General features: G+C 39.9%; 1 protein-coding gene across 2 annotated transcripts in view; it reads left to right on the top strand.

Moving 5' to 3' along the window:
- The window catches only part of GNA13 (G protein subunit alpha 13), a 45346-nt gene that overhangs the window by 16630 nt on the left and 14327 nt on the right, over positions 1–14389 (top strand). The window contains exon 3 of one of the 2 annotated variants that reach the window (XM_038371023.2): positions 14089–14139. The exons of the other annotated variant lie outside the window; for it this stretch is intronic. Within the exon in view, the coding sequence (XP_038226951.1) occupies positions 14089–14139 (51 nt within the window). The remainder of the gene's footprint in view (positions 1–14088; positions 14140–14389) is intronic. 2 annotated transcript variants of the gene reach the window in all.

Raw genomic sequence — 14389 nt, 5'->3', positions numbered from 1 at the left:
CTGCTGCAAGCAAGTACTTCCATAAATGGCACTAAGATTTTATATGGAGGGAGAAGATGAAGAAACTTCTGCACTAAGGAAGTGCAACAGTAATCATTTGCACAGAACATCCCATTTCTTTACTTTCATGGGTTAGTTTCTGTTCTGGATCTGGCAAACTAAAACAGCTGAGTGCTTAGTATAGGGCATATGGTATCCTGGCACTTGCAAGCCCTTCACACCCAGCATATTTCCCTCCCCCCGCCCCTTTTTTTCTTTTCTCTATATTCCTTGGGCTGACTTAAACCTCTGTGGAAGAGATTGGAATGGTCTTGAGGTCATCCTCACAGTTTGAAGCAGTGCTGTGGCAAAACTGAGATAAGGATATAGGACACCACTATAAATTTTTGTCAGAGTTAAAAATTTGCTCCTGACTCAACAGGCATTGGGTTTTGGATTTTGTCCTCAAACTCTATATGCATGTACAAATCTCTTTGCAGTTCAGAGCTGTTTAACTTTTGTTGAAGCCTTGGATTGGTTGGGTGACTCTAATGTGATATGATGCATCTTGTTGTATGGGTCTCTGGTTTGAAAGTACAGGTTGAACCTCTCTAATCTGGCACTCCAGGGTCCGGCATAGGCATCGACTCCGTGGGTGCTCTACGGCTGGAGCACTTATGGAGAAAAATTAGTGGGTGCAGAGCATCCACCAGTGCCATCCTCCCCCCTCCTCCCTCACAGCACTTCTGGAGTGCTGTGAACAGCTGATTTTCAGCATTCAAGCTCCGGGTGGGAGGGGGAGGACATGGGGCTGGCAGTTAGGACCCCAGGTGAGGGGCTGATGGCTGGCACCTGGGGCCAGCTGTGGAGCCACCCGGGCGGGGAGCCATGCTGGATACAAAGCCGAAGGGTGCTGCAGCATCCTCCGCACCCTTGCTTCTCGTGCCTGTAGGAGACCCACTGGCACTCTGCATTGACCTCCCGTGATTTGGCAAATTCTCTGGTTCGACACCAGTCAGGTCTCAAGGGTACCGGACTTGAGAGGTTCAACCTATATCTCCAGTTGTTAGTGACTGAAAGCTGTTTGTTTGCAAAACAAGCTGGAGTTTTGCATCTGGTTCATAGGAAAATTGTGCTTGTTCTCACTCTGAAGCAGTAGTGAGTTTGCAAGTTTTTGTTTATTTAAAATAGTATTTCCCCTTCCCTTCCCCTCCCCTCTTACCCACCTCCCCCTGCCAAAGTGTACACAAACCCAGCTTGTTTGTACACCGCCTGACAGGTTTCTTTTTTGCGCATTTTAGAGAAAATGTAAAACCCTTATTGATTGCCCGTTGGGGAGAGGATAATTCAAAACTGGAACATCTTGCTTTATTGTAAACTGAGCTGGGACTATGGTGTATCTGGTACTTAAAACCTTAACTTGATCATATTTCTTTGAACAGTTATATGGGGTTAATTAGGATAGTTAGTATTCAGTGAACTCTGAAATAATGAAAGTGTTAATTGGAGCAAATCTGAGACTAATTACAGGGATGTTTACTAAATTCTCATTAGTGAGTTGTTGGAGGGATAGCTCAGTGGTTTGAACATTGGCCTGCTAAATCCAAGGTTGCGAGTTCAACCCTTGAGGGGGCCATTTAGGGATCTGGGGCAAAAATTGGAGATTGATCCTGCTTTGAGCAGGGGGTTGGACTAGATGACCTCCTGAGGTCCCTTCCAACTCTGATATTCTGTGACTCTGAATGACCAGTGCAAAATCAGTTTTAGGATTTAAAACAAATTGACACCTGGGATTAATGAAGTGCTTTTTTTGGAATGCACATTAGGTTAGAATCACTGTCCATCCCTGCTTCTCCTCCTATTTGCAACCATTTGGATTGCTTTATGGCAATTACAGCAGATGTTTCTGTAGAAGAGTAATATCCAGAAAGTATTCGGTGTATTTTTAATATCTGTTATGTAGAGTAATAGCTCAAAAGAGAGACTAGAACTGCATTTGTTCTCCATGGGACGGTGGTTTGGGAACCCCTAGATTAATCTTATTTCTCAGTAAATGGGAGATGGGAGATTACAGATATTACTGGTTTACAACCTCCTTTTTAAAAATTTCTTTCCCCTTGCTTCTGTTAACATGGTTAAGTGTTCAAACTGAAAATGTTAATATTTCACCAATGACTTGTTGATTCCTTTGTTTTCCTTGTCAGTTGCATTTTAATGTTTAGTTTCACTTTTTAGTTTTTCATGTAGTATCAAGTTAGTGTAATGGTTGGATCACAAATCCTGCAGGGGTCTCTTTTTTTTTTAATAAATCCAAATTACAGTTTGACTCTGGGAAAAGAGTGCAGTTGGTGGTTTCTTGTGAAATCCTTTTAACAAGATTTAAATAATAAATACGAGACATAATCTACATGATAGTGTGTCTTTAACGGTAGAGCTCATTCCTTTCTGCTGACTATAGAGTGAGCAGTAACAAACAAAACATTCACATTTCATTCTGTTTTGAGTCTAAAGTTTGCCATGTTCTTTCAGGGCAGATACTGAGATAGGAGTTGTGTTAAAGCAGTCTAGAAGTGAAGCCTTCTCTTCCATGATGGAGTTCTGATTAGGGCGTGGCTTTTTTCGAAGCATCTAATGTTGTGCACAGAAAGTGCTTTTAAAAAAAAAAAAGGAAATAATGGTTTGAGCAGATGTGGAATGAGCTGTGATGTGCTTGTCAGTAACATGCTTACCCGAGGAAAAGTATTTTGGTGGTCTCTGTGAAAACAGATTCAATCTGTGACTGAAATTCTCCTATCTGTCTAGGGAGCAATAACCAGTCTAACACTTAATTAAAAATCAGAATTCACCTTAAACTGCATATAACAGACTTAAAAACTGTCATACTAATGTATTCAGTGAACTGTGACAAGTGATGTGTTGTTTTTTGTATCTGATCTCTATATACAGTATTAGTGCTTTAGCTATTTCTAAATTACATTAGACAACGTTTTTGTTTTTTTTGTTTTTTTACAGTTTTAGGCCCTGACAGTGCTACATTTAAAACTGTACAAGCAGTAACCATGTTTTGACGCACTGTATTCTTGGATGGCTTTCACGCTATTTTGATAACCGGATGTGACTGGAGCTTTTACTAACACTACTCTTTGATTAGTCTAGCACTTTTTTCTAACAGATTAAAAAAAAAAAACAGCGTTTAAAGAAGACAGCCTCTTCAGAGGCTAGAGGATAATAATGGTAGTTGGGGACACAAGTTGTTTCCCTTCTGCCACTGACTTGTGTGATGTTGGGCAAGTTGCTTAACCTTCAAGTGCCTCAGTTTCCCTATCTGTAAAATAGGAAATATTCACCCGAGGCCCTGAGTTCCTTGGGTGAAAGGCACTTCTAGCAGTTCCCACATGGGAAGCACTCCAAGTTTAATAAAAATGGGCAAAGATTGCATATATTAGAGGACCCCACTACTGTATTGTGGAGAGGTGGGAGGAATGAATAGAGAGAGTAGTTGAATCTGAGGTGAGGGAGGGATTACTTCACACAATCCCTGAAAACTCAGGGGGAAGTTAATAGATTTTTGGATGAACTAGGAAGCCAGTGAGTGACTATTGTGGTGATGGTCCTACCAATGTCTGCAGAGTAGCCTACTTATGACGTTATAAACATTCTAAAATTTTCATGGCTTCAGGAGGCGATTGAGGCTGGAATTGGCAGAGCTGTGGCCGTATATGAATGTGGCTCTCAGTGAATGCAGGATCAGGAGTTCAAGGGCAAACTCTCACTCAGTCTTGATTCAATTAAGGACAATGGTATCAGGGTCACAGCTGGGACAAAGAACTTTATTCTGGTCTAGTTTTATTGGTCTAACAAACGTAAAACCAAGTAACTATATTTATTGCTAGTATTCCAAAATACTGTAAATATTACTTAACATTGATGGCAGCAATGTTGTTTCATGATCAACGCACTTTAAAATGAGTTGTATGAGTTTGGGGAAATGAAAACTTAAGGCTCCTTGCTTTGCAAAACCCACACACATCTGCTATGTATTTGGATAAAACGGTAACCAAAAGCAGGCACACTTAAACCGTAGTTTTGAGGTTTTATTAAGGTTTTGGCATGCTACAGAATTAAGGATCCCGACTAACTTCTCCCGAACCCTATTTGCATAACCAGGCTACCTCCATTTGCCCTTGTTAGTTTTCATGATTTGTGCACTATCTGTTCCCCATCCCCAGACACGCCCTCCACTAGTATCAACATTGTGATCACCTGTTGCTCTTGGCACTGGCCAGGGCTTCTGACTACTTACTTAGCCTATTCTCCTCCTCAAAGTATAAATGACATAGGGGAACAGGAAACCTTGATAGTGTAGAAATTGGCACTGAGTGGGTTCCTTAAATCCCAGACCACTTGCAATTAGAAATGTCCTTGATTTCTCTTTCTTGCCCTACCCAAGGATAATCTGGATCCTTGGGGGAAACCTGTAGGTTTCCTCTTCCAAATGTTTAAAGTAGACTTATCAGTCCAATGTTGTGCTGTTGGATCTGCATCCAAACTGGGACAGGTAAATTAAAAATGTGAACACTTTGGTTATATCTACACTACGTACCTTTTAGCAACTTTTAGCAACAGCTGTGCCACTACAGCCACGCCGCTAAAAGGCACACGGTGTAGCTGCTGTTTGTCTACTGGGGAGAGCTCTCCTGCCCACAAAAACTCCTCCTCTTTTCTCTCTCTCCCCCTCCCCCCCATGAGTGAGCATCCGGTAGCTTTGTGGGCAGGAGAGCTCTCCTGCTGACAAAGCCCTGCTCACACCTGCACTTTTCGTCAGCAAAACTTTTGTCATTCTGCGGAGTGGCTTCACACCTCTGAAGGACAAAACTTTTGTCCTTCAGGTTCCAGTGCAGACAAAGCCTCTGGGCTTGTCTACAGTGGCACTTTACAGCACTGCAACGGTCTTGCTTAGGGGTGTGAAAAAACACCCCTGAGCGCTGCAAATTTCAGCACTGTAAAGTGGCAGTGTAGACAGTGCACCAGTGCTGGGAGCCATTTTTCTAGTGGCAGCACTTTAAGGGCACGTCTTCACTGGCATCGTTGGTCTACAAGTTGTGTTCTTTCAAAGTCTTAGGACGTTGCTATCCTGAAATGCTATCCCTATTGAACAAATAGCAAAACACACATGCTCTACTAAAGTCCTTTAAAATTTAACTGTGAGAACAACTTGGCCTGGTTTAAATTTTGTTTACTTGGCTTGCATGTAAATTAACTCACTTTGTTTTTGTCAGTCAGTCAGTGCCACTCAGTAACTATTTTGGTTTAAAGGGAGCATTCATTCATTTGCTGTGTTTTAGCTAGTCAATCTTTTTTGTCTTTTTTTTAAAAAAGGTACTTTCCTTTAAATGCTAGCAGTATACTTGGACCGTGGGCTGTTTGCTTGTGGTTGAAGGGAACTCTTCTTAAAAGCTAAAACTGAGTGAATTGGACTTTGGGAGCCTGCTAATAGTTTTTATAACCCACTAGTCTTTCTTGTAAGAAGAATGACTGAAAGCACATCTAGTTATTGCTGCTGTCTTTTGGTGAAGAAAAATTGGACTGCACATCTATGACTTAGTTTTTACAAATCCTGCCTGTTTCTACCTAATACAACACTGAAAGGAAAGCTGCTGGTTAGAATAGGTTTCAGAGTAGCAGCCGTGTTAGTCTGTATTCGCAAAAAGAAAAGGAGGACTTGTGGCACCTTAGAGACTAACAAATTTATTAGAGCATAAGCTTTCGTGAGCTACAGCTCACTTGATGCATCCGATGAAGTGAGCTGTAGCTCACGAAAGCTTATGCTCTAATAAATTTGTTAGTCTCTAAGGTGCCACAAGTACTCCTTTTCTTTTTGCTGGTTAGAATGTATTTCTTCATAAGGACATATTAGGTGTTTTCCTCATTTGTTTGAAACATGACTTGTGTGATCACGCTAAAAATAGTTTGCTTTGACTTTCTTCAGTAGAGATCACAAGACTCCACAAGCTGTCTGAATCAAACCTTTCTGAAAATGGAATACTTGACACTTATGAATCAAGTTATTTAACAGTGAGCTTCCTGTGGTTTACACAGACTTCTGAATCGGAGGGAGGACTGAGATCTGCAGCTGAGCTGAGCCCTGGACAACTTTGATTCCTGTTAAACAAAAGAACATGTCTATGAGCGTTCAAAGCAATTGGCTGAAATCCAAGAGAATAATAGGTCTATTTTAGTTTTGCACCAAAGGTGCAAAGGCTGATGTTCGAACTGAGGAAGATCTTGTAAGACTACCCTGCAAACCTAATCTCCAGAAAGCCATGCATCTTGCTGTATCATAGTGAGTGTATTTTAAAATACTGCTTTATCACACCACTTGTTGCTTGAGCACATTTGTCACCAAAGTGAAACACTTCAGCATATAAATTGTCATGTAGAATTCTGTCCTTGGTTCAAGTTGTTTTACCTCTTCACCGCTATTAGCATATTCATGTTATGCTTAACCATTCCCTCATTATATGAGATCCTTGAACTGTGAAAATAAAGCTTAACAGCGTCTTTCAAGCAATGTATACATGCTACTCTGACTATTTTTTATGTAAACTTCACTTTTGGAGAACACTTCTTGAAATTGCCATATTTTCAAATGTCAGAACTAAGTTAATAAAGGGAAATCAAGCCTCACCAATATATTAGAATCAGAATTCTTTGAGGGGGCAACAAACATGTGGATCCAAGGGGTTCCAGTGGATATAGTGTGATTAGATTTTTCAGAAAACCTTTGACAAGGTCCCTCGCCAAAAGTTCTTACACAAAGTAAGCTGCCATGGGATAAGAGAGAAGGTGCTCATGGATTGGTAATTGGTTAAAAGATAGGAAACAAAGGGTATCTATAAATGGTCAGTTTTCAGAATGGAGTGGTAAATGGTGGTGTCCCCCAAGGATCTGTTCTGGGACCAGTCCTATTAAACATATTCATAAATGATTGGGAAAAAGGGGCAACGGTGAGGTGGCAAAATGTGCAGATACAAAACTACACAAGATAGATAAGTCCCAAGCAGTCTGAGAAGAGCTACAAAAGGATCTCTCAAAACTGGGCAACAAAATGGCAGATGAAATTTAATGTTGATAAATGCAAAGTAATGCACATTGGAAAGCATAATCTCAAATATAAATATAAAATGATGGGGTCTAAATTAGCTGTTTCCACTCAAGAAAGAGATCTTGGAGTCCTTGTGGATAGTTCTCTGAAAACATCCACTCAGTGGCAGTCAAAGCAAACAGAATGCTGGGAATAATTAAGAAAGGGATAGATAATAGGACAGAAAATATCTTATTGCCTCTATACAAGTCCATGGTATGCCCACATCTTGAATACTGTCTGAGGTGTGGTCGCCCCATCTCAAAAAAAGATGTATTGGAATTGGAAAAGGTTCAGAAAAGGGCAACAAAAATTATTAGGGGTGTGGAATGGCTTCCATATGAGGAGAGATTAATAAAACTGGGACTTTTCAGATTGGAAAAGACAGCTAAAGAGATACGATTGAGGTCTATAAAATCATGATTGGTGTAGAGAAAGTAGATAAGGAAGTGTTTATTTACTACTTCCCATAACACAAGACGCCCAGTTTGAGAACCCCTGCTGTAACCAATCATTTAAATCACTTTCTGTACCAAATGACTGGGGATAGCTAATGTGATGCCAATTTTTAAAAAGGGCTCCAAAGGTGATCCCGGCAATGACAGGCCAGTAAGCCTGACTTCAGTACTGGGCAAATTGGTTGAAACTATAGTAAAGAACAAAATTGTCAGACACATTGATGAATATAATTTGTCAACATGAAGAGTCAACATGTTTTTTGTAAAGGGAAATCATGCCTCACCAATCTACCAGAATTCTTGGGGTGGGGGGGGGGGTCAACAAACGCATGGACAAGGGGGATCCAATGGATATAGTATACTTAGATTTTCAGAAAGCCTTTGACAAGGTCCCTCACCAAAGGCTCTTAAGCAAAGTAAAAAGGAAGGTGCTCTCATGGATTGGTAATTGGTAAATAGTGGTGTCCCCCAGGGGTCTGAACTGGGACCAGTCCAAGTCAACAGATTCATAAATTATCTGGAAAAAGGGGTAAACAGTGAGGTGGCAAAATTTGCGGATGATACAAAACTACTTAAGATAGAATAGAAGTTAAGTCCCAGGCAAACTGCAAAGAACTATAAAAGAATCTCTCAAAACTAGGTGACTGGTCACAAAATGGCAGATGACATTCAGTGTTGATAAATGCAAAGTAATGCACATTGGAAAGCATAATCCCAACTATATATATGGGGTCTGAATTAGCTGTTACCACTCAAGAAAGATCTTGGAGTCAATTTGGATAGATCTCTGAAAACATCCACTCAATGTACAGTTTTCAGAGTAGCAGCCGGGTTAGTCTGTATTCGCAAAAAGAAAAGGAGTACTTTGTGGCACCTTAGAGACTAACAAATGTATTTGAGCATAAGCTTTCGTGAGCTACAGCTCACTTCATCGGATCTGATGAAGTGAGCTGTAGCTCACGAAAGCTTACGCTCAAATACGTTTGTTAGTCTCTAAGGTGCCTCAAGTCCTCCTGTTCTTTTTTTAATGTACAGTGTCAGTCAAAGCAAACAATCAAAGGGATATACTGTATAATAAGACAAAATATCATATAGCCTCTATATAAATCCATTGTTCGCCCACATCTTAAATATTGCATGCAGATGTGGGCGCCCCATCTCAAAAAGGATGTACTGGAACTGGAAAAGGTTCAGAAAAGGGCAACAAAAATTATTAGGGGTCTGGAATGGCTGCCATATGAGGAGAGATTAATAAGACTGGGACTTTTCAGCTTGGAAAAGTGACAACTAAGGGGGGATATGATGGAGGTCTATAAAATCATGATTGGTGTGGAGAAAGTAAATAAGGAAGTGTTATTTTCTCCTCCTAACACAAGAACTAGGTGTCACCAAATGAAATTAATAGGCAGCTGGTTTAAAACAAACAAAAGGAAATATTTCTTCACAAACGCGCAGTCAACCTGTGGAACTCTTTGCCAGAGGATGTTGTGAAGGCCAAGACTGTAACAGGGTTCAAAAAACTAGATAAATTCATGGAGGATAGGTGGGCAGGGATGGTGTCCCTACCCTCTGTTTGCCAGAAGGTGGGAATGGGCGACAGGGGATGGATCGCTTGATGATTACCTGTTCTGTTCATTACCTCTGGGGCACCTGTCTTTGGCCATGTCGGCAGACAGGATACTGGGCTAGATGGACCTTTGGTCTGACCCATTAGGGCCGTTTTTATGTTCTTAGTAGCTTTCACTTCAAGTACATTGAGGCTCCCACTTAACACTGTTCTGCTTTTTAGCCATGCTATAATGTTTTGATTTTGCTTGCATGTGTGAGACCAAACCAATGCCTAGTTTACACTTAAAATTTGGGTTGACATAACTACGTCAGTCGGGGGGTTGAAAAATCCACACCATTGAGTAACGTACCTATGCTGACATAACCCCCAGCTAGATGCAACTAGGCTGACAAGAAAATGCTTCTGTAGACCTAACTACCATTCCTCAGGGAAGTGGCGTTCCTATACTGACAGAAAAAACCTCTTCCATTGGTATAGGCTGTGTCTGAACTATGTGGTTATGCCACCATAGCTACAGTGCCATGGTGTAGACAATTCCCAAGTTAAGGGAACCATGCTAGAATGCGAACTTCCAACTCATTACATCCCTAATTCTGCAAAGTTGATCCCTACCTCAGTTTTGTAACATAGTTCCCTGAAGCAAAACTTTAAAAATTTGGTTTGTGTTGGTGTTATGGGTTTTTTGGGGTTTGTTTTTTCAACTTTGATTTAAAGTAAGTCCTGAAAGTTTGTGTTAACCTTAAAAATATCAGAAATCCAAGTCTTGTCTTCACTGACTTTTACTCATGGACTTGTTGGTAGGATCTCAGGATATATGATGACCTTTGCGCTTAGTTTATGATGTAGAGGTGTTGAGACAGGAAACCTTTGTTAAAAACTCAAGTGCTCAATAGGCACTAGAGTTTAAATGGATGTTAAATTGGAGTTTAAAAATGTCTGTTCTGCTTTCAGTCACTTGGATTTATCTTCCATGATGACACTTCACTAGTTTTCCAGCCACCATAGACTTGGTATACCCTCTACTTTGTTCTCATTTTCCCATTCTTACTATCACTGGTGCAGCTCTAGCAATACTGAAGGGGCTAGATGGGGCTACTCTTATTCTTACATCATGTCATTTAGATCTACTCTGAGCAGCGGTCGGAAAAAAGATTGTTTGGGATCCTTGGATGCAAACTTGTATAAATACTAAAGTTCTCTCAAATGCAAACTAAACTGGAGCAGGTGGGGGGAGGAATTCCTAATCTTTCACTTAGCCACCTTGGGTATTACAAGTGACAATAGTAGGTTTAAAGAAAAAAAAAATAGATGTGACTTCCTTTAAATAGAATTGTAACACTTGCTGTCTTAGTCCTCTTAAATAAGGGCACACTTGTCCTTTATCCACATAATATGTATAAGACTTTTCTATCCTCTGTATTTTCAAAAAAAAAAAAGTGCATTAGTGAAGGATTTTCCTATTTTTGGTCTCGGTAGGTCTCATCATATCTAGTTAGACACTCAAACTCTCACACACACACACACACACACGTACGTATCCCTATTAAATCTGTCTGACTTGGCATGTGCCATATTGTCGTTGTATCTCACCTGTGCATTCCAAGTGCTCTTTGGGGACTAGACTAGTGGGGACTGGACAAGCTCCCTCCCCACCACCACCATGAAAGTGATATTTATTGGCTTTGCATCTTGCCCTTCTCTCTGCTGAAGTATTTATAGAGTTCTAACTTTTAAGCCATGAAAATGTGCCTAGAATATGCAGTTTTCTGAATTCCATCTCCATCTGATTGGGAATAGTGTGTTTGAGCGATTCTTAAATCTACACAAACTCTTTCTTATTAGACCCATTCAGCATGGACAGCTAAGTGAACAAAAGTGTAGCTGTGGTCAAGACAGTGCTTAGTCCAGTAAAATTGAAGGGGTGCAAGTGAGGCTGAAAGTGATCAGTAGTCAAGACTCTAACTTGGAGCTGTGTGATGTACAGAAATGACCTGGGTAAGGAGAAAAGACTTCAAGGCTAGAGATACAAGGGGAAAATGTGAATTAAAGTCCACGAGAACTGAAAGACTCTTACCTTCTTAAAGGTAATGTAAGGTTGAAGCATATTGTCAGGAAGTTTGTCCATTGCTGTCACACTGGTTGTGTGAATGGACTTAGGGTGACTGTCATTCCAGCCCAGAGAATGGACCCTCAAGGCACATCTTCACTTGCAGTGCTAAAGCGCTGGCACAGCAGCACTTTAACGTGGCTTGTTTAGTTTAGTTTAGTTTTTAAAACAAAAAAAACCCCACCTCCACAAGGGGAATAGCTACTGGCGCTGGGAGCACTGGGGCAGTGTCTACGCTGGCACTTTACAGCACTGAATCTTGCAGTGCTTGGGGTGTTTTTTCATACCACTGAGCAAGAAAGTTGCAGCTCTATAAAGTGCCAGTGTAGACAAGCCCCCAAGGTAAAGGAGTGCGGGAGGAAAATCTAAACTTTTTATATAAAAGTGTCCTTGTAACTGGAATATTTCCCTTTGGTTTTTTTTCCCTAGCTTTTTCTGACTCGTAAAATGGCCATCTTGATGTATCTGTCCATTACACATCCTCTGACACAGCAGCAAACAAGCTAAAAACCCAAGTAGAAGTAGTTTTCTCAGTGTAGCTGTTGAAGCTTTTGAGCTTTAGTTTGTAAACTTACTGTGAAATGCTTTGCTGTAGAGCATTGCCGTTGCTGTGTGCTGGTGTATTTTGCATTCATGTTATCAGGAAATCCCCTTTTCTGGAAAGCGGCTTTTGGTGCTGCTTTATGACCTTTATATGTTGTGGTTTAGGTTGTATGCTTTAACAGAACAATCACTACTGTGGCAATAAGCTCTCGGGACTTAAATGAAAGGTAGTAACAAATGCATTTAAATGCAGAAGAGTTAAGACCTCATTAGAGCAATGTAGATTCCTTAAACAGAATAGTGCTGTCTGGCTTACAAGTTCTTTGAAGGTTCTTGGGACAACATTGGACTATCTAAATCCATATTTAGATACCTAAATAGTCTTTTTTTTTTTCCAAAGATGTTGAGCACCCAACAGCTTCCATATGTTCCTAAATCCTTATTTAGGCTCTAAACTTTAAATACGCTTTTAAAAAAAATCTTGTCCTAAATCTTTCAGGTAGAAAAGGTGCTTTGGATTAAGAAAAGATGGAGTCAGGAGACCTGGCATTTCCTGGCTCTGCTGCAAACTTCCTGTGTTTGAGCAAGTCACTTTCCTATATCTGTTTCCTCATCTGTCTAATAGGAATGCCCACCTGCCTCTTTCTCACAGAGGTGAGGTTGTATCTGTAATTTATGAAGCACTGTGAGCTTCTGTAGTAGATGGCATTGCAAGTGTGAAGTCATGTAGTCCTGTAGTCATATTGAACAACCACTGCCTTCCTCCAGCAAAATTTGAAATCTGTTGCTGTTTTCCAATACTGTAGTTTGTCAGTTTATGAAAAGTATGTGACATTAAACCAGATACAATATAATATGTGATAGTGGTTCTTTAAATACTTGCCTCAGGGTCTGTCCCTTTAAGTATGTCAAGCACAGGATGACTCGCACCAAAGTCCCAGCCTTGTCTAATTAAAGGCTTGCATTAAAACTGCAGTTTTAAAACCAGAGTATGGTGTATACTTGCACCAGGTGACCTCTCCACCTCCAAATGAAAAAAATGGCAAAGGTATTTAACTTCTGAGCCTGTCAGAACTAGCCAGAAGTTTCTGGTGTCTTGGTTACTTTAATATCCTAATGCCTGCTCAGATTTCACATTTTAATATGGTCTCCTCTGGAAAGGACTGACCTTCTTGATCATTTTTTAAATATTCATTCTTAAGCGAGGGACCTTATCAGAGATGTAATTCTGCCCCCTTATTTTTAGTTCTTTTATGACTCAATGTAGTACCTCCTAATCTTGAATATTTTATGTAATTTAAAGTCTCTTGATGCACAAATTAATTTTATGTACTGCAAAATCTAGTTGACTTCCTGCACTTACCTTTACTGGCAGAGTAGTATAGACCGCTCTCTATTTGAATTGATGGCCAAGTAAGCCACATTTTGATTGCTTTGTAGTTAAGAATTGGTGGACTGTAACTTAAAACTTTGCCCTCTGGTTATGACACTGAATATCTCAACAAGGCATTTCAATTATAATGCTTTGTTTTTCATTTGGCATCAACCAAAAATAGAATTATTCAAGCTTCTGTAAATTTTAGTTTTTTGCATCGGAGAGGGTGTTCAGAATTGCAGTTTCCACATGCAAGGGTTGGTATTGTCTTGAATTTGAAAGATAGTCTGTTCAGTAAAGGAAATATTATACAGAATTGTGGCCGGGAGTACTATTCAGAATTTCCTAAACAAGGTGTGCTTATCCAGGGTGGTCTTTGGCAAGAAGGCTTATTCAAATGTTTTAGATTCATCTGTTCATTATGGTTTTACCTTTCCGTCTACTGCTACTTGCTATGCTCAGCAGCTAGTGGGGCCTGTAGAAATGGGAGCTGACTTCATTTAAACTGCACAATGAACTTTTCTCAGTTGGCCTGTATGTACCCATGCACCTATATACAGACTACTCAGGAATAGCAAAAAAATGCAATATTTTATACTGAAGTTGTCTGAGGTTTGTACGGTGATTGCCCAAATGAACAGCACTAATAAAAATTTGACAATCCTAAACTTTAAAATAGTTTTTTTACTACAAATTAGACTCTCCCTGCTTTTTTTTTAACATGGCTGAATAATAATCTTTATGAGAGTAAACTTCTTTACATACAGTTACATACAGAATTTACAAAAGTCAGTGACTAAAGCTTTTATACCAAGTATATTTGGTTTAAGTAACTGGACTTTAGATTGTAAACTACTGTGACCAAGTCTGCCATCTGTGGAAAAACTCTGATCAGTTCATTTTGTTTTTTAGGGGGAATCTGTAAAATATTTCCTGGACAACTTGGATAAACTTGGAGAATCGGTAAGTTTAATTTAGTTGGGAAGTTTAAATCAAGTTAGTCTTGGATACCATAGGGATTTTGTTGATTCAGTTTAAATATGTAACTTGTATGTAGTAACTGCGGAATAGTGCTTTCATCTTGTTTTAGTAATTTACATGACCTACAGGCTGACTGGTTAAAACATCTAAGCATGAGTGGCTTCAGGTATGGATCAGTCCATTTTGGTCAACTTCATGATCATAGGATTTTAAAAATCCTAAATTTCATGAT

This window comes from Dermochelys coriacea, chromosome 14, assembly GCF_009764565.3.
Source record: "Dermochelys coriacea isolate rDerCor1 chromosome 14, rDerCor1.pri.v4, whole genome shotgun sequence".
Lineage (NCBI taxonomy): Eukaryota > Metazoa > Chordata > Testudines > Dermochelyidae > Dermochelys > Dermochelys coriacea.
The sequence above is the reverse complement of the archived record's forward strand: the minus strand, read 5'-3'. Positions and strand labels throughout refer to the sequence as shown.